Source organism: Lynx canadensis, chromosome E1, assembly GCF_007474595.2.
Source record: "Lynx canadensis isolate LIC74 chromosome E1, mLynCan4.pri.v2, whole genome shotgun sequence".
NCBI classification, from domain to species: Eukaryota; Metazoa; Chordata; class Mammalia; order Carnivora; family Felidae; genus Lynx; species Lynx canadensis.
The window spans coordinates 36725081-36751850 of NC_044316.2; the positions used below are offsets into that span (position 1 = coordinate 36725081).

The 26770-nt window shown below is 52.2% G+C and overlaps 1 protein-coding gene across 1 annotated transcript; it reads left to right on the forward strand.

The window, feature by feature from the left end:
- The first annotated feature begins 10110 nt into the window (after window positions 1-10110).
- On the forward strand, window positions 10111-20140 carry COPZ2 (COPI coat complex subunit zeta 2). The gene is made up of 9 exons (XM_030296690.1): window positions 10111-10221; window positions 10980-11054; window positions 12616-12697; window positions 13239-13330; window positions 13787-13842; window positions 14555-14632; window positions 17145-17196; window positions 17804-17842; window positions 19799-20140. The coding sequence occupies exons 1-9, from the start codon at window positions 10111-10113 to the stop codon at window positions 19844-19846; spliced, it is 633 nt and encodes a 210-aa protein (XP_030152550.1). The 3' UTR covers window positions 19847-20140.
- The last annotated feature ends 6630 nt before the right edge of the window (window positions 20141-26770 follow it).

Sequence of the window (26770 nt, forward strand, 5' to 3'; positions counted from 1 at the left end):
GGTGACTTGCAAAAGTCCAGTGAGACCTGAGGGGGCCGAGGCGGGACACAGAGCATGTGTTTCCCGCGGCGGCGACGCTCGAGCCACCATATTGAATGCTGGCAGCGGAAACCGCTATCGCTGCTTCCGCTCTGTGCGAACCTGGCACCGCGACCCGCGCCAGTCAGGGATGGTTGCGTCGCAGGTTCCAGGCAAGGGTCGCATCGCGGGAATGGCCCTGCGGGCGGGTTTCCACGACGTTGGTGGGACGTTGGCGGTGGGAGGGATGTGGCATAATTAGCTATTTTCGTCGTGATAGAAATACCCTGTAGAGCTCTTCTTCCCCGTCTTGTCTCCCGAGTCCATCCAACCACGGAGCTTAGTCTTGCCTTTCAGGAACTTTCCTCGCGTTCAGGTGCTGGCCTATCTCGCTTAGCCAACAACCTTGTGGTTTTCAAACATTGCTTTCTCCCCCAGCCATCGCTTCGGGGAGCTTGTCAAACCTACAAACTCTGAAGCCTCACTCCAAAGATCCTGATTCACTTAGCCCTGGGGGGGGGGGGCGGGGGGGGCTGATCACCTGCCCGCTTAGTAGCGACTTGGGTCATTTTAATGCAGTTAGTCCTAAAACCACCTTTAGGCAATCACTGAGTTGAAGTTCATAGTGTTTTGTTCTCAGCTGTGGGACAAAGAGGCATCAACTCAAATGCCTGAGCCCAGGACGCTCCTTGTAATCTAGTGGGCAAAGCATTGGTTCTTGTACAACTAAGGAGAAGGCCAACCACTGACTCTTCAGATAAAAACATGGAATCCTCAGATGTTTCTAGTTAGGAGGCTTGCTTTGGGGCGGTTCGCAGATTCTAAAGCACTTCTAACATTTCATTCAGAAATGTACACCAGCGTCCATTCATCCAGTCCTTAAAAAACTGCTGAGGTACTTCTGCATCTCGAAGATTCTGATTCAGAGACCACATCTTCTTATTCGTTTTACCATTTGTCTCCCAGCAAATGCTAGAATGTAGACTCCATGATGACTAGAATTCTGTGCATTAACTGTTTAGTCTCCAAAACCTGAGAGCAGTACCAGGGATGAAATAGACGATAAACTGAATAATTGAAGAACTGAAGCTGGCAGGCCTGTGATTAGAAGTTCCTGCTAAAAGGGGCGCCTGTGTGGCTCAGTCTGTTAAGCATCTGACATCAGCTCAGGCCATGATCTCATGGCTCATGAGTTCGAGCCCCACGTAGGGCTCTGTGCTGATGGCTTGGAGTCTGGAGCCTGCTTCCGGTTCCGTTCTCCCTCTCCTGCTCACCCTCTGTCTCTCTGTCTCTCTCTCTCAAAAATAAATGATCATTTAAAAAAAAAGTTCCTGCTAAAAGCAAAAATTAATACCGTGGAAGACGTGGTTTTGAAGGATATGGCACGTTGCCAAGGAAATGGGGGACTGTTAAGCCCCTGAATTCATAAGACCATGAAGGTAAATACTGCTGTGGGATAAGAAAAGAGGAAAACCTGAGGTGTGCTTTGTTAACTCTAAATATATATACCAAGGGGGTTGAGAAGGGAATATTTAAAAACCATAGAACTGAAAGATACCAAAGCTAAAGTTACAGAGCTTAAATACAAGAGTATTTGGAGAAGATAGGAGAGTGTCATTTGTTTGATATGGCAAATACGGAACAATTTTAAAGCTTGACACAGTTAAACAAAACCAAAAAACAAAAACCTGGGCAATCCTTTCTCTAAGGGGAGTCAGGAAACCTTAGCACCAGCAAAACTGAGTGTTTTGGACAGGTCCATTTGTATTTTCCAAGTTCCTTTTGAGCTTCATAGCAGGGTACCAAGTGCCTGGGATAAGAAATGAAGTCCTATAGTGGATATCAGACTGACTAACATGAGATCGAGTAAATATTCACTGAAATGAAATGGCAGTTGTAGGTGGGAAGGCCACACTGGGGAGACAACACATGATATCGTCACATCACTTTGAAAGCCTGAATTCATTTGGTCACTTTGAAGGACTCAAGTTTGTGGAGATAGCACTCACCCATCATCTCCTCTCCTTTCCTTTCTGGGGTCCTGGAAGTCGAGGGAGTAGCAAGCACGGAGAACCGGAGGGGCTCCTTGTTAATCCCTAGAGAAGGGATGGGAGAGGTGTGGAAAAGTCTTTTGTTTGTGCCCACTCTGTCCCCGTCATTTCCTTTTGCCTGCCAACTTCTAGTACTGCGCTTCGATGCGTATAATCATTCTTTGAACGTACAGTGGGAGGGAGGTGCATCAGGAACCGTATGATTGGGTTAAAGAATGACTGGATAAAGTTTCCCGCTCAGCAGTTACTCAAGGGTGAGAAGGAAGAACAAAAGACAAAGAACTGCTAGCGCATTGCAAGGGCTGAGGAGGATCTAGATGTAGAGACGGTCTCAATCAGCAGCAGGCAGTTAGGCCTGGCAGGGTGTGGGCGTCCTGGATATTTAATACCCCTTGGTAGCAAGAGAAGATCAGATCAAAACACTGTCTTCTACTCAGTCTAGAGTTCCAGATCAAGTCTGAGCAGGTGCAAACCTCCTTCCCAGAACCCACTGATTAACCCTGTGAAATCCAGGGCGTGTGTCCTTCAGCGAGGAAGCCACCGCCCTCCCTTCCCCTGGCATCTTCTCCCCCTCCTTTGCTTTGGACAGCTGTTAATAGGACAATTACCCAAGAAGCAAAAGAACAATCCCATGCTGATGTGTCATCAGTCCTGGTATATCCATTAAATCAGACTGAGAAGACCACTGGAAAAAGTGAGCACATGCATTCCCCTCCCTAAGGGAGAGGCTGAGAGCCATCAGAAAAACCAGGCCTTGCCCGTGTGACTCGAGACTGCTTGGGAGAGAAGGCAGTGGGAAGCCAGGAAGAGAGTTAGTTCTAATGCACAGGGATTTAATGTAATCGAAGAGCCCGCTAAGTATACACTGAATTCTCTACTCATCTGGGTTATATCCCTGTTGACCCGGCTTCCTCCTTGGAAAAAGCTGTTGCCACCAGCAGGCACATCCATCCTCCAGTCATCCTGGGAGGAGGACACCTGCCAGGAAACGCTCAGAGAAGGGATTGCATTTCTTCTGGAATAGCAGGAATTGCTTTTTCCCCTAAAGGGAAATCCAGTCTTTCTGCTATTCTGGTTGCCCATTCTTTTTCCTTTTTTAAAAAATGTTTTGAAATGTTGCTAATCTATATAAACATTCCTCACTCTCCAACTTCCATCTAATCCAGGGGAGTGTAATAGATGACTGCCTGAGATTTCCTTACAGCCCTTCTGAGAGATTCTAGGATTACATCCTGTCAATACTAAATGTTAGCATGTCTTGCAAAGAAATCAATTAGTTTTCCACCTAATCCAGACATCTGGCCTCCTTTCTTAACATGGTAAACATCATTAGCAAGCTTGTTACCATTAAACCCTCAAAAGAGGTAAAGCTCTTGGCAAGCCAGCCTCTTCCCTGTGCACCTCTACCTTGGCTGTCTTAGAAGATTGCTTCTCAACCCTGGCTGCACATTAGAATCATCTGGGGGGCTTGTAAAAAATATCAATGCCCAGGTCCCACCCCCAACCAATTAAGTCTGAATCTCCCAGAGCAGCCCTGGGCATCAGGATTTTGTAAAAGCTCCTCAGGTGATTCTTATGTGCAGCCAAAGTAGAGAATCGCTAGCTCGGAGCAAGAATCCAAATTGGGTAAAAAAAAGAACAGCAGTGGTAATGCACAAGCACAGACTCGAATCCCCACCTGATTTTAGGATGTTTTCTTTCCCAGTCCTAAAATGCCCTCCTCCTGGAATTATCCAATGAAAACACCTCATTGTTCAGTCACGTCTTGGTAACAATTTATGAAGCTGAGTTCAGCCTTTCTGTATGTCTCACCACATTGTCCCCCAACAATGTTGGGTAAATTTCGGGGAGGTGCTATTGTGAGGTGGGAAGAGTGGGTGTTTTGGACTCAGAGCTGGGTTCAAAAATCTGGCTCTCCCACTCACTTGTTGGGCCCTCCTGAGCTAAATGGAGATAACAACATACAGATTCACAAGGTTTAAAAATCAGATCCTGTGGGGCGCCTGCTTGACTTGGTAGAGCAATGCAACGCCTGCTCTCAGGATCATGAGTTCAAGCCCATGTTGGGCATGGAGCCTACTTTTTTTTTTAATGTTTATTTTTGAGACAGAGACAGAGCGTGAACGGGGAGGGGCAGAGAGAGAGGGAGACAAAATCTGGAGCAGGCTCCAGGCTCCGAGCTGTCAGCACAGAGCCCGATGTGGGGCTTGAGCTCATGAATTGTGAGATCATGCCCTGAGCCAAAGTTGGATGCTTAACCAACTGAGCCACCCAGGTGCCCCAAGCGTGGAGCCTACTTAAAAAAAAAAAAAAAAAAAAAAAAAAAAAGTCAGATCCTGTGTATAAAGCCACCTATGGGGGCGCCTGGGTGACTCAGTTAAGAGTCTGACTTTGGCTCAGGTCATGATCTCACAGTTGGTGTGTTTGAGCCCTGCATCGGGCTCTCTGCTGTCAGCACAGAGCCAGCTTAAGAACCTCTGTCCCTACCCCCCGCCACTCCCCCCTCCCCCCACCCCTCGCTCGTTCTCTCTCAAAAAAAGTTTTTTTTTAAATAAAGAACAAAGCCACCTGTGACTGGGTAACGCTGAGCATGAGGCTCCTTTCTTGCCCAACTCTCCACCCACTCTACAACCTTATTATCCCACAGAAGGCCAAACGCCTTGAAGAAACGTGAACTGTCCTTAGGATGGTCAACTGGAAATTCATCCTGCAGACAGAGCATGGAAGCTTTCATTTTCTCTCTGGAAGATGCCAGAAGCTCACACATCCACACCTCGCATTCCACACACACCTCCCCCTCTTGACATTATAGCAAGAAAAAGAGAGAGAGAGAGAGGCTGTTACCCAAGGGAGCTGTTTCTTCTTGTCACACAAGAACAGATGCCCAAATCCTAGGACAGCACAGAAATGTGGCAGCAGGAGAGTGAGTCAGAGGAAACAAAATGGCCTCACCTCCAAGATATGCTAAGGCCCAGAGGGGAGCCCATTTGAATCCATTCCGACTCTAGCTGGTTAGAGCTGTGCCCAGCCCCTCACCGTCCATCCCCTTCCCCCCCCCCCCCCATCTCCAAAGGCACCCACCCTTAAGGGAGCAAAGAGCAGGGAAACAGGAGGCTGCATTCTTTTTGAACACAGCTTTGGCTTCCTCATTCCAGGGAGGCTCTCCAGCTGCTTCCCATCCGCTACATTTGCAGGCTTCTTAGGTGCTGCCAGGCTTATGCTGTGAAGTCCTCTTGGGACAATGCTCTGTAGGACACTGACCTGCCACTGGGCTCACTGAGCTGGTATTTTTTACATAGAACTACGTTAAAGGGGCATCCTGGGGGCCCGGAGGACAGAAAGGAATCCTGAGGTCTCTGCTGAGAGACTTTAGAGAAAGAACCATCACCGGGGAGAATCTCTTCCCGGAAAAGTTCAACTTGAGGCCTCTGAACTCACTTTTTCACCACAGCACGTAAACATGTAAAGAGATCCTGGTGATTATCAGGATTAACAACAACCAAGGTGGAAGAGGCGGCAGTGAGGAGGATTTTGTGGTTCCTGAGCTTCCTTCCAGGGCCTTCTCTTTCATCCCAGCCCCTATGCCCCTCTCTAGTGCCTTCTAGTCGACTGTCCTGTAACCAGCTCTCCCACCTCCACCCCTACCCCCACCCCCATTCCCCTTGGAGCCACACAGGCTCCCTAAGTCCCCTGACTTCCTTGGCCTCCTTCCCTCCCCTCTTCTGCAAGCTGACCCTCTCCCACTGTGGGGACCATATGCCACACAGAGGCTAGGAAATGCCCCCTGGAGGCTTTTCAATGCTGTCCTTGTAAATATGAGCTAAAAATGAACTAGCTGCCAAAAACATTAAGGCATTGAAATAATCAAATCAGTATTTTTTTTTTTTTTTATTACATACCGAGCCAGCATGACCGTTGACATAACTTCTGATGATCTGGAATCCAAACAAATAAAAGACTGCGTCTTTTCCCCCATTGCACCAAATAGTGTTGATTCATGTTCACTATTATAACTCTGATAGCCTGCAAGGAAGATTCAGATGTGTCTTCTAAATCATCACAGAAAGAGGTTCGGCAGATGTTTTCCTCAGGTGCTTGCGTGGCTCGCTCTCTCACTTCTTTCAGTTCTTTGTTCAAATGTCACCTTCTTGAAGACTTTCTCAAATGACCCTAATGAAAGTGGCATTCTGCCCTCACTCCCCACCCCTTCACATTCCTGATCCCCATTCCTGCTTTATTTTTCTTCCTAGCAGTCATCACCAACTCACGTAATACCTAATTTATTTGTGTCCTCTGTTTCCCACAGAAATGCGTGCACACACACAAAAACTCTTGAATATCAGCTCCACGAAAGCAAAGATTTTGTTTGCTTTGTCCACTATTGCATCCCAATGACTGGGAAAGTACCTGTACACAGTAAGCACTCAATAAACATTTTTACAGCACGTAAAATCTGGTTTCACTGATAAGCATGTTTTTATTATTATTTGTTTAAAATACGTAGTCGGTGGGGGGGCGGTTGCCTGGCTCCGTGGGTGGAGAGTCCAATTTCAGCTCAGGTAATGATCTTGCAGCCTGTGAGTTCTAGCCCCGAGTCAGGCTCTGTGCTGACAGCTCGGAGCATGGAGCCTGCTTCCATTCTGTGTCTGCCTCTTTCTCTGCCCCTCCCCTGCTTGAACTCTGTCTGTCTCTCTCTCAAAAATAAACATTAAAAAAAATACAAATAAAATAAAATAGGCAGTCTGTGACTATGTACTATCCTCCTCATCCTGAATTCATTTACTCATTGACTTAACAAATGCTTTAAAAAAAAATTTTTTTTAACTTTATAAAGACAGAGGAGGAGCAGGAGGAGAGGGGCAGAGGGAGAAACAGAGAATCTCAAGCAGGCTCCAAGCAGAGTGCAGAGCCTGACAGAGGGCTTTATCCCATGACCCTAGGATCATGACAGGAGCTGAAATCAAGAGTCAGACCCGGGGCACCTGGGTGGCTCAGTCGGTTGGTCGACCGACTTCGGCTCAGGTCGTGTTCTCGCGGTCCGTGAGTTCGAGCCCCGCGTCGGGCTCTGTGCTGACAGCTCAGAGCCTGGAGCCTGTTTCAGATTCTGTGTCTCCCTCTCTCTCTGACCTTCCCCCATTCATGCTCTGTCTCTCTCTGTCTCTAAAATGAATAAACATTAGGGGCGCCTGGGTGGCGCAGTCGGTTAAGTGTCCGACTTCAGCCAGGTCATGATCTCGCGGTCCGTGAGTTCGAGCCCCGCGTCAGGCTCTGGGCTGATGGCTCAGAGCCTGGAGCCTGTTTCCGATTCTGTGTCTCCCTCTCTCTCTGCCCCTCCCCCGTTCATGCTCTGTCTCTCTCTGTCCCAAAAATAAATAAACTTTGAAAAAATAAAATAAAATGAATAAACATTAAAAAAAAATTAAAAAAAAAAAAAAAAGAGTCAGACCCTCAACCAACCGAGCCACCCAGGCACCCCAACAAATGCTTATTAAATACCTGTCACATGGGAGGCCCTGTCCAGGGCCCCAGGGATTCCACAGTGAACAAGACAGACACATTACCTCTGTTCTCCTAGGACTCAAAGCCTGTTGGGGAGAAGGACCATACACATTTGTACGTAAGTAAATTCATAAAGACGATATTCAGAGATTGAGAAAGGTACAATGTAAGAAATCACTAGGGAGGCACCCCTGGCTGGCTCAAGTTGGCACAGCATCCAACTCTTGATCTCAGGGCCATGAGTTCGAGCCCCACGTTGGGCATGGAACCTATTTAAAGAATAATAATAACTCGGGGCACCTGGGTGACTCAGTCAATTAAGCAGCCAGCTCTTGTTTTCTGCCCGGGTCATGATCTCACAGGTTGGTGAGTCTGAGTCCTTTGTTGGGCTCCTCTCTGATAATGCAGAGCCTGCTTGGGACTCTCTCTCTCTCTCTCTCTCTCTCTCTCTCTCTCTCTCTCTCTCTCTGTTCCTCCCCCCCAAAAAAGAATAAATAAACTTAAAAAGAAAAAAAAGAAAGAAAAAGACGAATTTGGTTTGAAAATTTTAAAAAAATAGCGGCAACTGGGTGGCTCAGTCGGTTAAGCATCTGATTTCAGCTCAGGTCATGAGTGGTTTGTGAGTTCGAGCCCTGCATTGGGTGAGCTCAAGTCATGTTTAGGGTGAGCAGGAGCCTCACTTCAAGTGAGCAAAGCCCTGCTTTCAGTGAAAACAAGCCCCACTTTGGGTGATCCCAGAGTCTCTCTCTCTCTCTCTGCCCCTCGCTCACTTGTGCCCTCTCGCTCTCTCAAAAAACTATAATAATAAGGGGCACCTGGGTGGCTCAGTTGGTTAAGTGTCTGACTCTAGATTTCAGCTCAGAGCATGATCTCACGGTTCATGAGTTCAAGCCCTACATCAGGCTCTGTGTTGGCAGTGCAGAGCCTGCTTGGGATTTTCTCTCTCTCTCTCTCTCTCTCTCCTTTCTTTCTTCCCCTCCCCAGCTCTCTCTCTTTCAAAGTAAATAAACTTATAATACATAAATAAAATCTTTTTTTTTAAATCTTTTAAAAAAAAAAATAAATCTTTTTAACGTTTATTTATTTTTGAGACAGAGACAGAGCATGAACGGGGGAGGGTCAGAGAGAGGGAGACACAGAATCTGAAACAGGCTCCAGGCTCTGAGCTGTCAGCACAGAGCCCGACACGGGGCTCAAACTCACGGACCGCGAGATCATGACCCGAGCCGAAGTCGGCCGCTTAACCGACTGAGCCACCCAGGCGCCCCTATAAAATCTTAAAAAAATAAAATAAATAAAGAGTAATAATAAATTAGAGTGCTGAGACAGAGAATGTGACAGGAGAGACCTACCAAGTTCGATTCCATGGGTTAGGTTCCCTTTGGTGATGAAGGTGACACTTGAATAGTGAGATCTTTCTCAGCAGAGGAAGAGTCCCCTTGACAGGCATCTGGATGAGTGAGTGCAGTACACAGGGTAAGAGGCCTTGAGAAGAAGGGACAACCAATGTTGAGCCTGAAACCTGGTTCCGATCCCCAGTCAACTGAAGTCTTTACTAGCTGCACCATCCTGATAAGGTCACACAAAACCTGAATCTCCCCACCCCTTAAAATGTGGGTGACGGTACCTCCCTCACACATGTGAGTTACATTTGGTGACGCCTGTAACAGTGTTTAAATGCAAAATACCTGCATGGTGTTGTTAGGGGTAAACGGGTAAGTACCACTCACTTTGTACCTCTGGAGTGTGAATTTCCCACTGGCCTTAAGTATCCTGAAGTGAACCTTTGAACTCCGGTATATTTAGACCAAAGAAACCAAAGCATGGCAACGCCTGATGCCTGGTGAAGCACTCGTGCTGCGAGGCATCTGTCCTGCCACAAACTGTCCTGTGTCTTGAGAGATTCGGCGGAGGGGGGTGGGGGGGAGGAAGGGACCTCGGCTCCCTTCCTGAAGAGTGGGAGAAAGTATTTTGCATAAAAGGGTCTCCCCAGAACTGTTCTTGTCTGCTTTCACTCCTAGAACCTTCCCCTGAGACCCGAAGGATGATTCGAGATACTTGTCCGCGAGTTATCTACCAGGGGTCAAGAGACAAAACTGGGCTTTGGCCCCAGGACAGCCTGCGCACACCCGCGCAAACCAAACTCACGGGCCAGCGGGGAGGCAGGAGGGGAAAGCAGGGCTGGTCCCGGGGCAGCCTGAGGCTTCGGAGAGCTCTGGACTTGGCCGAACCCAGAGGAGCGAGGAGCGAGGAGCGAGGAGCGGAGGAGGAGAGAGGGCAGGAGTGGGGTGAAGGGAGCTGGGCTGCGGGGCGCAGCGCGGAGTGGGCGGGAAGGCAGAGCGGGGAGGGCAGGAGGCAGGAAAGGACCACCGGGAACAGGAAAAGACACACACAGCGGGGCACAGGGGGAGGGCGCCAGGCCTGCGGGCCGCGGGGACAGCGCAGGCGGTGGCCTCCGGGGGGGCGGCCCGGCGGGCAGGGCGGGCCGGACGGGCGGAGGCGGGGCGGCGGGCGGCGCTGTCAGCGCGAGGCGGCGAGCGGAATGCAGCGGCCGGAGGCCTGGCCACGTCCGCACCCGGGGGAGGGGGCCGCGGCGGCCCAGGCCGGGGGCCCGGCGCCGCCAGCCAGAGCCGGGGAGCCGGCGGGGCTGCGGGTACGGAGCGGGCGGGCGCCAGGGTCCCGGGCGGTGGGAGCTGGGCTGGGGGGGGGGGGGGTCCGCCAACTCACGGCCCGCGCCCCCGCGCCCGGGAACTTGGGGCCCCCGCCCGGGGAGGGGGCCCGGGCCAGGGCAGGGGATAAAAAGTTCTACGGGCGCGGACCCGCGAGGAGGCCCGGCTTGAGCGCGCGTGGGGTGAAGTTCTGGATCAGTTCGGAGAGGTGATGGGCACGGCTTGGGGGTGGGGGTGGCCCGAGGTTCCGCCGGGAGGGGTGAGGAGTGGCGGGGCGGCCCGGGACTCCAGGTCCCACGGGCCGTCGGCTGACGTGCGTGCTTCTGGAGCCCCCCTCCCCGGGCCAGGGGGCTGGGGGCGCGCTGAGAGCGCGGGTCCAGCCTCGGCCCGGGGTTCGCTGGAAGGAGGAGGCTCGGCGCCGCTGTCCCCCCGGCCCAGGTTCTGTGATACACTCCGACTCGGGCTCTGGAGCAGTCAGTGCATGACAGAACTTGGGCCCGGACGGACCTTCTGCACCCAATGGGCACAGCGCCCACCCGGGGCCTGCAGTGGAACATCTGCCTGGGAGTGGAGCGGGCGCTGGAGTTGGCCCGTGTAGCACAGGGTTGGGCCAGAACCAGCTGTGGACCTTTGGGGTCGCTGGAGCCTGAGGATGGACCCCTGGGGCCAGCAGATGCCATAGAGACAATGGCAGGGTGTCTGCCTTGAGTCAGGAGCCAACGGAGCTCTCCCCTGGTGTCAGTTGCAGGAACCTTCCCTCTACACCGTCAAGGCTGTTTTCATCCTAGATAATGACGGACACCGCCTCCTAGCCAAGGTAACCTCCCACCCTCACCAGAAGGCCCCTGAACACACCGTGCTCCAGCCCCCAAAACAGAAGTCCCCATCCCAGCTGACTCCCCTCTCAGGAGGACCCCACTGTGGGCTCTGTGATTCAGAGCAGCCGGGCTTAGACCCCCTCCAAAGATCATTCTGTGCATCCTCCTGCCTTGTCAGACTGCTGGCCCCTGAAGTCCCCTCTTTCCACTCACATTCCCTGAAATGTCTTCTTACCATTCTTTGCACTGGCCAGCTGGACCTTGGGCATGGAAGGGACCTCCTGAGGGGTCAGTGGAGTGTTGAGCTTGAAGCCGAGGAGTCTTAGTCCCCAACTCTAAAGAGGCAACCTCCACTTTTCTCCTACAGTTTGGTAAACACTGAGGATTTAGTCGGAGAAGTCTGAGAACGTAGCTTAGAGATCTTAGAGACCAGACGATCCAACTTTTTCGTTTCATAAATGAAGACAATGTGGTCTAGAGAGCTAAATGAGTTGCCTCAGGTCACAAGTACCACTACCAGAACACAGATCTGAACTCAGGTATTCCGACCTGAAGCTCGGGAGGGTGATTTTCACTACACCAACCATCTGGTTGTCCGGTATCTGTCCTCCGCAGCCTGGGGGAACCGAACTAGGATAATCCAGAAAATTAATGTCTGTCGTCAACACAATCAGCTACAGCAGGGCTATGGCACCTAAACTAGCTACGAAATACCTTCTAGGTTTGTTTGTTTGTTTGTTTGTTTGGGACTGAAACTTTTTGTCTTCCTGGTATTCAAATGAGCTTGCTCGCCACAGCAGTGGCCAGCAGGGAGGCGACTAAGATGCCTGCAGAGGGGACTATCAAGTGGCAAAATTCACATCCAGGACGCTGAAAGCTCAGCCGACCACACTGTGCTCCAGCAATGCCTAGGCTCTAGGGCCTCCTCCCAGCGGGACCCATCCCTGTTCAGATTAAGAAACTGAGTCAGAGAAACGGGCTCACCAAAGCCAAATACGAAAGCATTGGCTTAGTTAGCCAGTGGGTGCTGGGAACGTTCCCTTAAATACTTAGCCTTCCCCATAACCCTGTCTACAGTCAGACCCTGCTTGGCTCTGCCCCTTACAACTAGGAGATGTTGGGGGAGATCATCTGATTTCTTCATGCCTCAACTTCCCCATCAACAAAATGGGGATAATAAAGTAGCTGTCATGACGGTGATGGTTGTCGCAAGGGCCCCCTGGCTCTGCCATCTTTCCGGCAGACTCCGCTTCCTGTAGAAACGGTGGGACCTAGTGGCCACCCCAGTCCTTAGCGCACAGCACATCTGCCAAATGGCCAAAAGCCGCCAGGAAATCAGGAGAGGGCTCCGAAAGGCAGGGCTTAAAATTCCTCTACTTCTTACGACGTTCTTTGCTTAAAATTTGTGTCTATGGGGAAACAGTGAGCATACGGCCTAAAGGGCAACAAACAGAGGAGATGGGGCTCTGGTTGGCCAGCACCTACATTCTCTGCCGCCCGTGCAGGGGGGATCCAGGCTCTGTGGAAACCTGTCACCCCTTCTCCTTCCCTTTCTCATAGTATTATGATGATACATTCCCCTCCTTGAAGGAGCAGATGGCCTTTGAGAAAAATGTCTTCAGCAAGACCAGCCGAACTGACAGTAAGTGTCTGCCTCTTCCTTGCTCAGAACTCTCAGATGCACTTCACCGTCCTCTCCATCTGGACACATCTGTCCCTACCAGCCATACGTACCCACAGGCCACCCCCTTTTTTCTCAGAGGTTCTTTTTCCTCTCCTTCCCAGCTGTTATTCTCTCCCTTCCTGTAGGGAACCTTCACTCCCGATCCCGCTCTACCCCCCACCCCACCCCCCAACACGGCAAGACCTCTCTCTCTCGGCAGAAGAGGCCAGTGGCATTGTATGTCCCCACAAGGCATTGCACATAGTGCGGGGGGTGGGGGCGGGGGGCGGAAGTCAACCCTGCACTGGGTTTGTTGACTCCTCAGAATGAGGTGATCTCTAGAAATAGAGTAGAGCCTGGAGGAAAGGACACACAGCAGCCCGGTGGTAGTGTCCCTTGCGCTAGTCTTGTCAAGGGTTCCTTGGAAAGAGGAGGAAAAAGGGGGAGACCGGCAGAGCTGGAGATCAGGAGGAGGGACCCGGCAGAGGTGGCCAGACCTGAAAGCCCCCTCCACTTCTAGGTGAGATTGCATTTTTCGGGGGCATGACCATCGTCTACAAGAGCAGCATTGACCTCTTCCTGTATGTGGTGGGCTCCTCCCACGAGAATGAGGTGAATTCAGGAGGTTGGGGTGATGGGGAGGGTCTGTCTACGTCTCGGGCTCCGGGGTAGAAGCTGGGTTCTGAAGGCTCCTCATTGGTACCCCTCCTTCTAGGCTCTGGGGGATGGGGAACAGCCAGAAGTGGTTCCTTCTGGGATGGTTCATATCCACGGTGCCTCTTAGTGTCCTTGGGAACCAGAAGTGAAGTCCTCTGCAGGGAGTCTTTGCTTCTTCCTTAAAATATCACTGGGGAAGGGTACACTCAGTGTCCCACAGTGGGGCACTCCAGTGCTTCTCAGCCCATGCCAGGGAGGCACGCACGCCTGAGGTCCAGCTGCACTCAGTCTCCAGCCCTGTCCTCTCTGGAAAGGGACAGCTGCCCACACAGGTAGGCTCTGGATTCTCCGTTTGGCCTTCTCGACCTCAAGCTCTCGTGTTTTCCTCCTCCCGTCTCCACCCATCCTCAGCTGATGCTCATGTCTGTCCTCACCTGCCTGTTTGAGTCCCTGAACCACGTGTTAAGGTGAGTGAGGTCCTCTGCCCTCCAAGGCCCTCATCCCCCAAGCCTTGATAGATCACAGAGGCAGGGCCCTTCCTCTGCTTTCCTCCTGAAGTCCCCAAAAGACTAAGACTGGAGCCAGAGCATCCGCCTCGAGGCCCCTGCCCTTCCCGGGACCACTGCGGTACCACCTAGAGCAGAGCCACTGGAGGGTTTGGCCAGAAAATGAGGTCCAGAGAAGCTGGGTGATTTGCCTGAGGTTGCAATCTGTTTACATCAGAACAGAGACCCAAATTCCGTTTTGTTTTGTTTTTTTCCTTGAAGTCCAGGGTGGTTTCCACTGCCTCCCCATTCAGTTACCTGGTATCTATCCCAGTGAACATGGCTTGGGTAAAGCAAACCAGGATAATCCAACAATAAACGTCCACAATCGAGACAATTAAGTATAGTATGGCTGTGACATCTAACCTAGCCATGAAATGCATTAGGGGTCACTCGGGGGGGGGGTGTAATGTCAATGCCCCATGTGTGGGAGGTCGGGCAGAGGAGGGCCTAAGGAAGCAGACCTGTCCTCTGCTCAGGAATCCCTTGCCTAGGCGCTCCCTCACTGCCCTTGGTGTTCTCCTCCCCAGTGCTTGTCGGGGGTGGGGTGGGGGGATGGGTGGAAGGAGAGAGAGTCTGCCTCATCTAGGCAGAAACGCAGCTCCTCATAGCCAGGAGCTTTGTCTGCCTTCAGGAAGAACGTGGAGAAGCGCTGGTTGCTGGAGAACATGGACGGAGCCTTCCTGGTGCTGGACGAGATTGTGGATGGCGGGTGAGGACCAGGGCCGGAGAGAAGAGGGGCTGCTCAGGGACACTCACAGCAGGAGGTGCCTTTGAGGGTCAACAGCACTAGATTGTACCAAGCACACTGTTGGCTCTCTGGCCAACTCTTCCCTCCCTGCCCCCCACCCCGGCATATTCCCAGTGCTCCCATCCCCCCACCCCACTCACGAGGATGGAGGTTGATTTCAGTGTTAGCCAAAGTCAAGCAAACAAGAAAGTCATCTGATGCTGAACTCTGGCAGACTGTTGAAAGGCAGGGTTTGGGGAATGGTTTGATCTCCAGTGCCCAGAAAAAAAGGGGCAGCACAGGCCCCTGCCCCTCTCTGGAAGATCTCCATCCTGCTCCCTACTGCCTGCATACCTCCCGCTCTTAGAGCTCCATTCCAACCTCAGCTAGATGCGCGACCTGGGCCACTGCTCATTCTGCCTCAGCCTTCCTTTCCTCATCTTTCCGATGGGGATAGGGGACTGACTACCTTCCTCATAGGCAGTGGGGATTCAATGAGGCGAGGCAGGTGGAGTTCACGGCTCTGGGCTCTCGTTCAATAAACTGCTATGCTACTGCTATGCTAGGATGTTCGTGGGAAGCCGGGAGCTCTTGCGAGAAGGGTTGATTAGTGAATTTCCATAGGGTGGGGCGTTGATATTGAGGGAGAAAAGGAAATTCTGGCTCTGGGGCAAAGGATAACAGAAACCAATCACCTTAAAAACATGCCTCTTTCGTAACATCCATTTTAGAGATGAGGAAACAGAGGTTCAGAAATTCAAGGGACCTTTCCAAGGTCCCATGACTAGGGAGCAGCAAGGCCAGGATCAAACACCATGTGCGTGGTTCCAGAGACTGTGCTCTTTCCACGACACTGTACCACCACACACACTCTGGGAGATGGGGTACGGCGGGACTCCTTTCTCCTTCCCTCCTCCTTCCCTCTCTGTCGACTGCCTGTTGAGGCGAGGCCTTGTGCTAATTGCCAGAACCCCAAAGTGAGTGGGATAAGACCCAGGCTTCGTGGGACCGGAAGTATATGCAGTTTGGTGGAACCTCTTTAAGGAACACAGCCACACACATGCGCGCGTGCGCACACACACACACAAATGCACACACTGTTACAAATATGAAATGAAGCGCAGGGCCTTGGAAGAGCCCTTGGAAGGGAGGATGTAAGCTCCAGGTCTCTGAGCCCCCCTGAGGAACTCAGTTTCCCTCCAAGGAAAATCAGGGAATGTCAGTTGAGGCAGTGCCAGGACTGGAACCTTGGCTGGGATGTTTCTGTATTTTTTTTTAATGTTTATTTTTGAGAGACAGAGCACGAATTGGGGAGGGGCAGAGAGAGGGAAACACAGAATCCGAAGCAGACTCTGGGCTCCGAGCTGTCAGCACAGAGCCCGACGTGGGGCTCAAACTCCCTAACGGCGAGATCATGACCTGAGCCAAAGTCGGACCCTTAACGGACTGAGCCACCCAGGCACCCCGGGATGTTTCTGTCTTATGGGTGAAAGGATCTCTGGTGAGGGGCTGCCAGGTGCCCCAGTGATAGGGCCTGGAAGAAGCTCTTCGAGAAGTATCTGTTCACTTCCCTGGGACTGGTATGAAAGAAAAACTCGGCGTCTGCATTGGAGGAGCCTCATTGAGTAAAGAGGGGCACTTGGTCAATCCCACTGCCTCTGTCCCACCCACAGCGGCCAGACCTCGCACCTGCACCCTGAAGCATCCTCACAACAGCTTCATAGTGCCCCCGCTGTGTCGTGAAAGACTGAGCAAAACTGAGCAAAGCCTTGAAACTTGGGTCTATCGAAACGGAAGGCAGATTCTTTTTTTTTTTTTTTTCAACGTTTATTTATTTTTGGGACAGAGAGAGACAGAGCATGAACGGGGGAGGGGCAGAGAGAGAGGGAGACACAGAATCGGAAACAGGCTCCAGGCTCTGAGCCATCAGCCCAGAGCCCGACGCGGGGCTCGAACTCACGGACCGCGAGATGGTGACCTGGCTGAAGTCGGACGCTTAACCGACTGCGCCACCCAGGCGCCCCAGATTCTTATTTTACCTCTCCCGCTACTTTCATGTACAGCATGACCCTGTGGCGTAGAATAAGAGTGAAACAAAATGGGATCCCCAGGGGCCTCCCTTCCTTCACCGCATCTGAATCCCTCCCTACACCCAGAATGCGAATAGAACTTTTCAGAGCTCAAAGGTTTTCGGTCTCTGCTTTTGACCCTCTGACCATTCTAGACCGGCCTGCCCTCACCCCGTTTCAAAGCTTTTGCCCAGTGACAACCAAGTGTGTGACCAGGTTTGATGTGGAGAGGAACCAAAGCTGAGGGCTGTCCACAGTAAGGGAGAGTTCTGGCTGAGGAATACCAGGGGGAGAGGACCCCCGGGAGGGGGGCTGCTGCAGGATGCAGTAAGGGGGGTGGGGGTCAGAGGGAGGAGGCTTAGCAGGGAGAAGAGGCAGAGGGGAGTGTCATGGCATTGATTTTCCTCCCGGTTTCTCTCTTGTAGTGTGATTCTGGAGAGCGACCCCCAGCAAGTGATCCAGAAGGTGAATTTTAGGGTAAGAATTTTCCGGCATGCCCCTCACTCCCATCTCCCCCAGGCTGCCCTTCCCACCCTCCCCACCTCCTATCCTCCTGGCGCAGGCGGGATGCTAGGAACCCAGACTCTTCCAGCAGAAGCAACTACTAGTTTTCGGGGGGGGGGGGATGGCAGTTAGTACAAGCGATCTCCTCCTGCCCTCCCCCCTTTAGAATTCCCAAGTACCTCACCATCCTCCCCAGTGGCAAGTATGGACTGGGGAAAGAAAGAAAGTCACCAAAAGGCACCAGATGGCTGCCTTGGCCTTGAGTTTGGAGAGTGGAGGTACAGATAGACCCTCCCTGCCTAGTTTGGCTTCTCATGTCTGGATGAAACCTTTTCTCCCATCTTTATTCCCTTCGTGCCCTTGCTCCCCATACACCCATTGACGGGCCCCGGGGTCCTGGCTTCCAAGTGGCAGGCCGTGGGGCTTCCCCTCACCGGTGATACAGGTGCAGTTCTGGCTCCCCTAACCACTGCACCACCCCACCACCTCCTCTGAAGCCCCCTTTCCCTTCCTTCACCTCCCTTTCTTTACCCAATGCCCTCTCCTGGTCTGACCACTCTCTGACACTGCTTCCCCGCAGGCAGATGACAGCAGCCTGACTGAACAGAGCGTGGCCCAGGTAGGCCCCCGTTGTCTGCCTTGGCCAGGAATGGGACAGAGGGAGCCTCCCAGGGGGACCCGGTGGGACTATCGAGGCTGAGAAGTTAGGGGTGCAGGAGGGAAGGGATGAGGCAGTGACAGGCCATCTCTCAGAGAGAGTCACTGGAGGTTTCCAGAGTCTCCAAGATGGTACAGAGCTGGGCATTAATAAATGATGCATGCCTTACTAGCAACCCATCTCATCTGGCTTGGTGTAGTTGGCTGAAAAACCAGGGTCGTAAGCAACCACGCTGGAGATGGCTGGGTCACTTGTCCCCCGAAGCATTCTGGGGACTTATGGGCCCCCAAACCCAGAAGGGATAGCAAATAGAGGAGTTTTCCTACCACCTCACCCCTTGCTGTTCAGGGTTTCTGCTGGGGTTGTTAAGGGACCCTCAAATCTGTGACAGGATCTAACCACCTCCACTCGCCACTTGCCACCTTGCCCCTGAATGACCTGGTTGTGGAAAAGCCCGTCCCGGCCAGTCTCCTGCATGGTACTGTCTGGGATGCATGTGCGGCCGGGCGCCGGTTCCTGGATCTGTGGCCTGACTGGTTCCACAGCTGTGCAAACTTCCTGCTTGTCAGGCCGACTGCTTGACCTCCATTCTGTCTGCCCACAGGTCTCTCTGCCCAGACTAATCCTGCTTTTATGGAACTTCCTGCCCTCGTGCACTAACTACCTCCTGCTGTGATAGCTAAGGCAGAGATGGACCCAAGCCATCCCGTGTGGAGCCCCAGGTGTGCTGCCCCCTTCCTTTACTGCCTTTGCTGCTCCAGCAAACTGCCATGCGGCTCCCTCCTCCCGGTTCCCCGTGCCTCCTCACACCTTACCGGGAAGAGGGAGCCGCATGGCAGTTTCTCAGGCCAGAAAGAGGTTGGAGAGCAATGAGCAGAGCAGTTGAGAACACAGGCGCTGGTGGGAGTCATCCCAGGATGTACGTTCCGCCCTACCCCCTGCAAGCTGGGTGACCCACAGCAAGTTACCCAACCTCTCGGGGCCCCCACACAATCACAGGACGCTCCTCTTAGAGTTACTATGAGAATCAGAAAAGCAAATGCATGGAAAGCTCTTTAGCCCAGCTCCTCTAGTTTTTTCTGAAAGGGGAAAGAATGAAGACCTGGCAAGTTAAGGGAATTCTTGAGTAAAAAAACCAAGGGAGCTGTAGGTAGTGAATGCGAGATGAGGGGAAGGTTAAGTTCCTGGCTGGGACTACAGGAGAACCCCAGGGCCGGGCTGTCTCCGAGAGCGAGGAGGGGGACTGTGCAGGAAGAAGGGACTTCAGTGGAGGGGAATGAGGCTTGATGGCTGGAGGGATGAACTGAAGGACATACCTGGGGTCCCCACCGTGTTGCCACTGTGTGTGCACAGTCGAATGCATTTGTCAAAGTCCCGGACCGAGGCAGTTTTCCTCAGCAGGATGTGAGGATGACCGCATCTGAGTGCAGGTGTCCCAGGACAGCACTGGGCCAGCCCTCTTTGCCAGCTGTGCCACATCAGCAGCGGGTTGGGGTGGGGTGTCGAGGATACACTGCCAGCTGAGACCAGAGCTAGGGGTTTGCTGAGGTGTCTGGGCACAGGAAGTGTCTGGCCTGGGCCTAGTCTCTGCCTAGACGTGGCACTGTGGGCGGGCGCTCGCGTGGCGTGCCGTGGGTAGACGGGGCCTGCAGCCACACCCAGGGCGGCAGAGGCACGATCGGTGGAGGGCCCGGCAGGCTCCGGCCTGGGCCGGGAGCTGGCTGCAGCCAGTTTGGACTGCTCTGTTGCTGGCCTAGCCCCACTTAAGCCTGGCGGAGATGAGCTGGTGCCACCTAGTGACGAAGGGTCACAGGGACACTTAGGAAAAGTGGGCTCGTAGACCTGGCCCTCACTGCAGTGTTAAGGCGCTTGATAGTCCCCCTCTCAATTCTTTCAACCTTATTCCCTATCCCCCAGGTTCTTCAGTCTGCCAAGGAACAAATTAAATGGTCATTACTGAAATGAAGGCTGTGCATTCAGGGCTCCCTGCCCCCAGGGCATTTCCCCAATCCTGGCAAAAGCTGAAAGACCTCCGGAGAGGAGAGACCCCTCTGTCCCCCTAGGCTCTCCCAGAACTGACTCCTGAGGTCTCCGGCCAGGGACTCTGAGACGCAAAGATTTGGCTTCAGAAGTGACTCACCCCTTCTCACTGCCCTGACCTGCCCCTTGGGCCATGAGAACCAGCTGAGCTGCCTTAACTCAGACCTTAGGCATCCTTGGCCCCAGAACCCTAAATAAACCTGCTTTGTCTCCTGTCAATGGTCTCCTTCTCTCCTGGCCTGAGAAGTGTGTATAAGTTCTGATAAGGGCTCCTGCACTCCCTGTGGCTCATCTTCAGGATGCCCAGTGCCAGGGTGTCCCGGCAGTAACCCTGTGGTCACGATCGGGAAGGGGGTGGGTCAAGGGAAAGGGGACGATTTATCTCCCTGAGGGGGTGTGACACTAACACCACGGAGCCCCGTGTGTGTGATGAGAAGAGCCAAATATGATTGTGTGGCACGGTAAAAAATAATGGGTTGGGACACCTGGGTGGCTCAGTCTGTTCAGCGCCCGATTTCAGCTCAGGTCATGATCTCACAGTCTGTGAGTTCAAGCCCGCATTGGGCTCTGTGCTGACAGCTCAGAGCCTGGAGCTTCGGATTCTGTGACTCCCTTTCTCTCTGCCCCTCCCCTGCTCGTGCTCTGTCTCTGCCTCTCTCTCAAAAATTAACATTAAAAAACATTTTTTTAAAAGTAATAATGGGTGATATGGCGCACATTTGGGGGAAACAATACAAAAGATGGTACACACATAGTGACCCTGTTGGGGATTCTTTACGTCATTTTCTCCATTCCCAGCTTCCAAAAGGGAAGGGCGTAAGGCTTCCTCTAGACAAACTGAGCAACAACACGCCCGTTTTTCTTGGCTTGACCCGTACCGCGTAATTCCTATTACTAGCATACATCTTCGGCACTAGAGCCCTGCAAGCGTACCACGGCTGGGCCTGGAGGCTGGCGGCGAGGAAGCATCAACCAGCCCCCACCATGCGTGTGTGTCCAGAGCACCCAGTGAGTTCCAGAGGGTGTAAATGAAGCGTTGCAGGTCCGGAGGATGAGGAGAGAAGGGCGGGGGCGGATCCCAGAGGAAAACGGGAAGGTGGAGCGACTTCCTAGGAGACGTGACTCCCCTTCTTTCGCTTCGTCCCAGAACCGCCCGTTTTTCCCTTTCTCTGACGCCTACCCTTTCTGCGTCTCTGTCCGTAAGTCCTCTACGGTGCCTAAGGGTCCCTCCCGGGACAGCTCAGGGACCTCGATACCTTTTTAAGAGCAACTGGCAGGTAAAAGCCCCGTCGAGACCCCGCCCCTGCCCCGCCCCTCGCCGGCACGCGGCGCCGCAGGGAGCCCCGCCCCAGGACCGCATCCGCGATCCTACAGCGCCACCTGGAGGGAAAGGCAGGAAACGCTCTCCCTCCGGGTCCTGCTCCCCTGACTAACTCCGCCTCCAGGGCGGGACCAACCCTCTGCTCCTAAGTTCCTCCCGGGCCTCCTATCCCTGACAACAGGGCGTTGCCCTAGCAACCAGCACGCTAGACCCGCCCTGCGAGTTCCGTGCCAGCTCGGACACACGAATTTCTGCCAGCCACTACAGTAAGAGAGCAGCGAGGCTTGGATGTTAATAGAAGCTGTCTCTGCGGGTTACCACGTCCTACATTATAAAACACCCTAAGATTGGATATTTATAATGGCCATGACTACTTCTGTAATTAGAGAAAATGATAAAGATATAGTTATATAAACAAATACGTTGTAGGCACTGTCTACATAACCCATTCCAGTAAATAATGCAAAAAGGCAACTCTGAAAGGGAAAAAAGAATATGCAGTTAAATGCTGTAGAGTTCAGGGGCCAGTGTGGCGACGGGAAATGAGAACTTCTCCCCTAATACTTTGGCAAGTATGCGGCCTCATCCGGTGCCCGGCTCCATCCACTGCCTCTAAACGACCGCAAGGTCGAGAGGGGCAAATTAGCTTCCTAGCAACCCGGTCGCGCCTGCCCAGGCCCTGTAATTCCAGTTATGCAGGGACTGGAATGGGAAGTCCTGACCCTTCACACAAACAGCCTCACCGAATTCCTGTGGACTATGCGATGCTATCCCCATTTTACGGAGGGGCAACACCGAGGCTCTGAAAGTTAAACTGTTTGCAGCAGTTTCCGCAAAGCCCGGCTCGGGAAGGAGAACTGGAGAGAGGTGGCTTTCCCGCGCCCCCTGACCTAGGGCCACACAGGGACTGTACTGGGTTAAGAGGAATGAGCGGAGGGGGCATAGTAACGCAGAGAGACGACAGGAAAGGTGTCCTCGCCCGCTGTGACTAAAGGACTACGGGGAAGGGAGGTGCAGCAAAGCCGCCGACCCACGCCCGCGGCGGGGAAAGGACGGCGCTGAGAAGGCAGCGGAAGCCGGGCAGTGTGGGCAGGGAGGGCGCGCTGCTCCTTCCCGGGGATCTCAAGTCTGCTGGCCCGTCTGGGGGCCGAGACGGAGAGTCTGCTGCGTCCCCGGGCCCCTTGGCGCCCGCAGCCCCGCGGAGCCGCCAGAACGGCGGGCCTGGCGGTCTGCCTAGAGCTCTGCCCGCCCGCCCACACCCGCTTTCCCGCAGATCGCCTCATTAGCGCTGCCCCGGGCCGGAGCCGGCCGCCGCAGAGGGGAGCGCGCAGCACCCGGCAGGCGGGGGCGCCGTCTGCCGGGGACCGGGTTTCGGGAAGGGCGGCCGGCGGTTCCCGGCGGGAGCGGCCGCGGAAGCCTGGTCTTCCAGTCTGTTCTCATCCCCAGGGGCCCTCCCCGTCTTTCTGCTTCCCCCTCCCCCTCGCCCTCTTGGGCGACCCAGCGGGTCTCTCGAGTGTATAAGGGGAAGGCGACTTCAGGGCACTCCCTTTCTCCTGCAGAATGGGCACCGGGGCAAGTCAGAAACCGAGACTGTCTGGCTTGAGTCCAGACAAGAGGGCGCACACAGAAGCACTGGCCCCAGGACTCTGCTCGCAGGAGGAACACTCGCCGCACCTAAACCGGGCTAGGGACATGGTACCGCCAGGCCTTCGGGGTCCCTTTACGCCACCCAGAGCCGGTGGCTCCAGTTCCCTCTACGCGCGCCCCCAGCTTTCTGGCCATTGGCTGGCAGGAAGGCAGAGCTGGTCGGATTGGCTTGCGTCAAGACAGTGATGGATGGCTCCCCGTTGGCTGGACCGTCGCGGAATAGAGGATGTCTTTGCTGGGAGGCCCAGATCCGCTAAGGAGGAGCCAACCAGGCAGGGGATGAACTAGAGACCCGCCTAAGCTCACACTTTCTGCCCTAAATCTACCTTAGAAACTAGAGAGAGAGAGAGAAATCTTACCTCTGAATTTCCAGTAAATACCCCTTTAACTCCAGAACCTGATGTAGGCAAAGTTGAAATTTTTACCCAAAACAGGGTTGGCACAAACCTACAGGCCTCCCTTTCCCTCTAGATAGGGTCTCCTTCATTTAACAATATTCGTGCATTATATTCATTCATTCATTCATTCAAGTGTTTGAGTGTTTGCCATGAGCCAGGTACTAGGCAAAGAAGAGAGGGAGACTGATTTGCAAGTGATAGACTCCAGACTTGGCAGTGGGGTAGGGGTGGAGGGGTAAAAGTAGAAAATGGTTTTGACATCTATAAATACTAAATACTAAAACTGGAAAATACCGTAGATGAGGACCCAAAGAAACGAGAGCCGTTGTGAGGTACATGTGGACTTGATCCTCTGTAGGTAGATGAGTGGCGTTCCCCAAGGTGGACCCTTTGGTAAGAAAAGCAGTACTGATGCAAAATAATAATAATAATAATAATAATAAATTCACTTTCGTTTGGAGAGAATTCTTTTCAACAGGCATTTGCTAACTGTCCTTTCTGAGCAGGTCACCTTGCTGGAGGGTGGTGGAAGCTTCTAAGAAGAATTGCAAGACACAGCTCCTGATCTGACTGGGAACAAAGTTACATACGCAGAAATTGTAAATATTGGCAGAGGAGATGGTGTGTTACACCAGGCTTTGTTCTGTCGAAAGAAGTCAGGGAAAGAGACACTACAAAGGGAACAATATTATCTGCAAAGCAGAAGGCAGAGAATCTTTGGCTAAAGACTTGCGGGTAAATGTAGCTGGAATGGGTATGTGCATCCCTGTGAGGAGGACTGGGGTGTGTTGAGACAGGAGACTTCTGCCTAGACAGGTGGCTCCTGGATGGAGGTGAGGGTTGTGCTGAAGAGTAATGACCACATGCTGAGTTTACTACTATTCTGTCCACCCCAGAAACAGTATGGTTCTCAAAACACCCAAACAAGGCAGATACCGTTAGCCTTCTTTTTACATCTGAGGGACCTGAGTGTTTGGATAATTTGCCTCATGGCACAGAGGTGAGATTTAAGCCCATACTGGTCTGACTCCGTTGCCCGTTGCTTTTTACCCACAGAGCCAAGGAGCCTGGCTTATATTCCGAAGGCTATAGGGAGCCACTGAAGATTTTTCAAGCAATTAAGTGATAGCGACTCTGTGTTCTGAGCAAGACTCTTTGAGCAATGTGAAATGTGGATTGAAGAGGCAAGAATTTAGGGTCAGTGTGTGACTCACAGAAGGCAATCGTTTTCACTACACCCACTTCTCATTCTTTACTTAAAACAGCGCCACCCACTGAGGCTGAGGATCTCACCAAACAGCTTGCAGAAATCAGAGTTCCATTCAGAGTTTGATTCGGAATTTGAGTTGGTGCTTTTGAATTAGTTCAGATAATTCCAGGTTATCATTCCAAAACAGAGCTTCCAAAGGGACCACTTCGTTAGGGACAATGATTTGGATATTTAGGTCCGAAAATGTGTGTTAAGCAGTAATAAATTCACAGTGTAGCTTATATGTTTGGTACTCTCTTATCATCCTCACCTACTCCCAGTCTGAAAACACACACACACACACACACACACACACACGCACACACATACTGAAAAAAAAAAAAAGAGAGAACCTGATTTCGTTTGACCAGACCCACATTTTCTTTTTATTCAGACACCTCACCTGATTTTTAAGGCATTGAAATATGTATCTTATTCTCCTGGCTGCAATGAGCCCTCATCCAGAAAAACTTGAGGAAAGAAGAAAATTCTGAAAGTCATGGAGGCCCCCACCCGCAGGCAACAGCTCCTTAGTGACTGACAGGGGTTACTGAGGTGGGTCTGTTGGGGACGTATGGGGCAGATTAAGCAGAGACAGGGTTTCACTGACAGAATGACTGGAAGAGACTGGCCTCAGCCGCTTTGGGGCCGGTGGGTTAGGAATCATCCCTACCACTCCAGAGGGTCCAGCCCTGTGTTCAAAAGGCTGGGAGGAGCCTCCTGGAACGTTGTCTCCTAACAGATGACTGGGAAAGTCCAGAATTCAGAACTTGGTTATGGGAAGCAGATGAGATTTTGAAAACTTCTGAGACCAAAAATTATCTCCACCTTCTCTGAATGGCTGCAAGTAGTATCGCCTCTCACAGATCTGCCCAGAAGATGGTGCTGTAAGACAAGGCCCACTTCTTTCTTGCCCGGCTGCGATCGGAATGGGACAGTGAAAGCCTGCAGGAACCAGATCTAGGGGGCTCCACCACCTACCCAGCGGCAGTTATCCCGCAGTGCTGAGCACTGGAGTCCGTTCCTAGAGATCCCTAGATAACTGAACAGAAGCTTGCAGTTGGGGGGCATCTCACGAGAGAGAGGCCTGAGCATCTTGATGGAAAGGATGGGGGGGAGGGACCCTAGGAACCAGGGACAATTGCACTGAGAAAACAGGGACTCTGATAAATACACTGTCAAGAAAACCAGATCTCCCTTTCAACACTGGAGACTTGGCCCCACTCCTTAGGGTAGCTGAAGATTGGGCAAGAGGGCTGAGGGGCTCTGGGCACTGAACTGAGTTTATACTCTGTGGTAGAAAAAGGAAATTGGGTGGTTGTGGGAGAGCAAGCTAGAGACCCTCAGACGAGGGAAGGGGAGCTGAAAGGGTGATTTCTTCAGTGTCACAGAGCTAACAGGTGACAGGTTTCCCGAAACCCTGCTCACCTCTCTCTGCCCGGCTGCCCCCTGCTTTCGGCAGAACATTGGAATCTAACACTTACAAATAGACTTGCCACAACAAGGACTGCCTTCCTGGGCAATTAAAAAAAAAAAAACAAAAATAGGGCTCTTGACTCAAAATCCCAATTCACATCTTTCCTTGCATGTTTTCAATCAGATTGTTTGAGGTATGATTTACACACATTAAAATTCATCCATTTGAGGGGCGCCCGGGTGGCTCAGTCGGTTAAGCATCCTACTGCCGCTCCAGTCATGATCTCGTGGTTCGTGGGTTCGAGCCCTGCGGCAGGCTCTGTTCTGACAGCTCGGAGCCTGAAGCCTGCTTCGGAATCTGTGTCTCCCTCTCTCTCTGTTCCTCCCTCGCTCACTCTCTGTCTCTCTCTCTCTCTCTCTCAAAAGTAAATAAAGCTTAAAAAAAATGATTTGTCTCAAAAATAAATAAAACATTTTTAAAAATTAAAAAAATAAAAATAAAATAAATAAACCTTAAAAATGAAAAAAAATCATCCATTTGAAGACTACATGTTAATTGACAAGTGTGTATAAGTAGTTTGTATGGTTTCTAGGTATGGCAACTCCAACAGAAATTTTTAAATAATGAAATTAATAAATGGGTGCCCCCCCCACTGCATTTATTTTCAACAGAGGAAGGAGAATATATATCCAGCATATATATGAATATATATAAAGCTTCTCACATAGATTTCTTCTAAGAAGACTTATGTGAATAACTCCTATTTGCCATGTTAGGTAAAAGAATTCTGTTTCCTCTGCATATGTAATTTTATTTG

Bases quoted from the DNA above. Each gene is read 5' to 3' on its own strand.
- COPZ2 (XM_030296690.1), top strand. From the start codon at position 10,111: ATGCAGCGGCCGGAGGCCTGGCCACGTCCGCACCCGGGGGAGGGGGCC. The intron at 11,055-12,615 runs GTAACCTCCCAC...CCTTTCTCATAG, and splicing joins GACACCGCCTCCTAGCCAAG to TATTATGATGATACATTCCC. The intron at 14,633-17,144 runs GTGAGGACCAGG...TCTCTCTTGTAG, and splicing joins GACGAGATTGTGGATGGCGG to TGTGATTCTGGAGAGCGACC.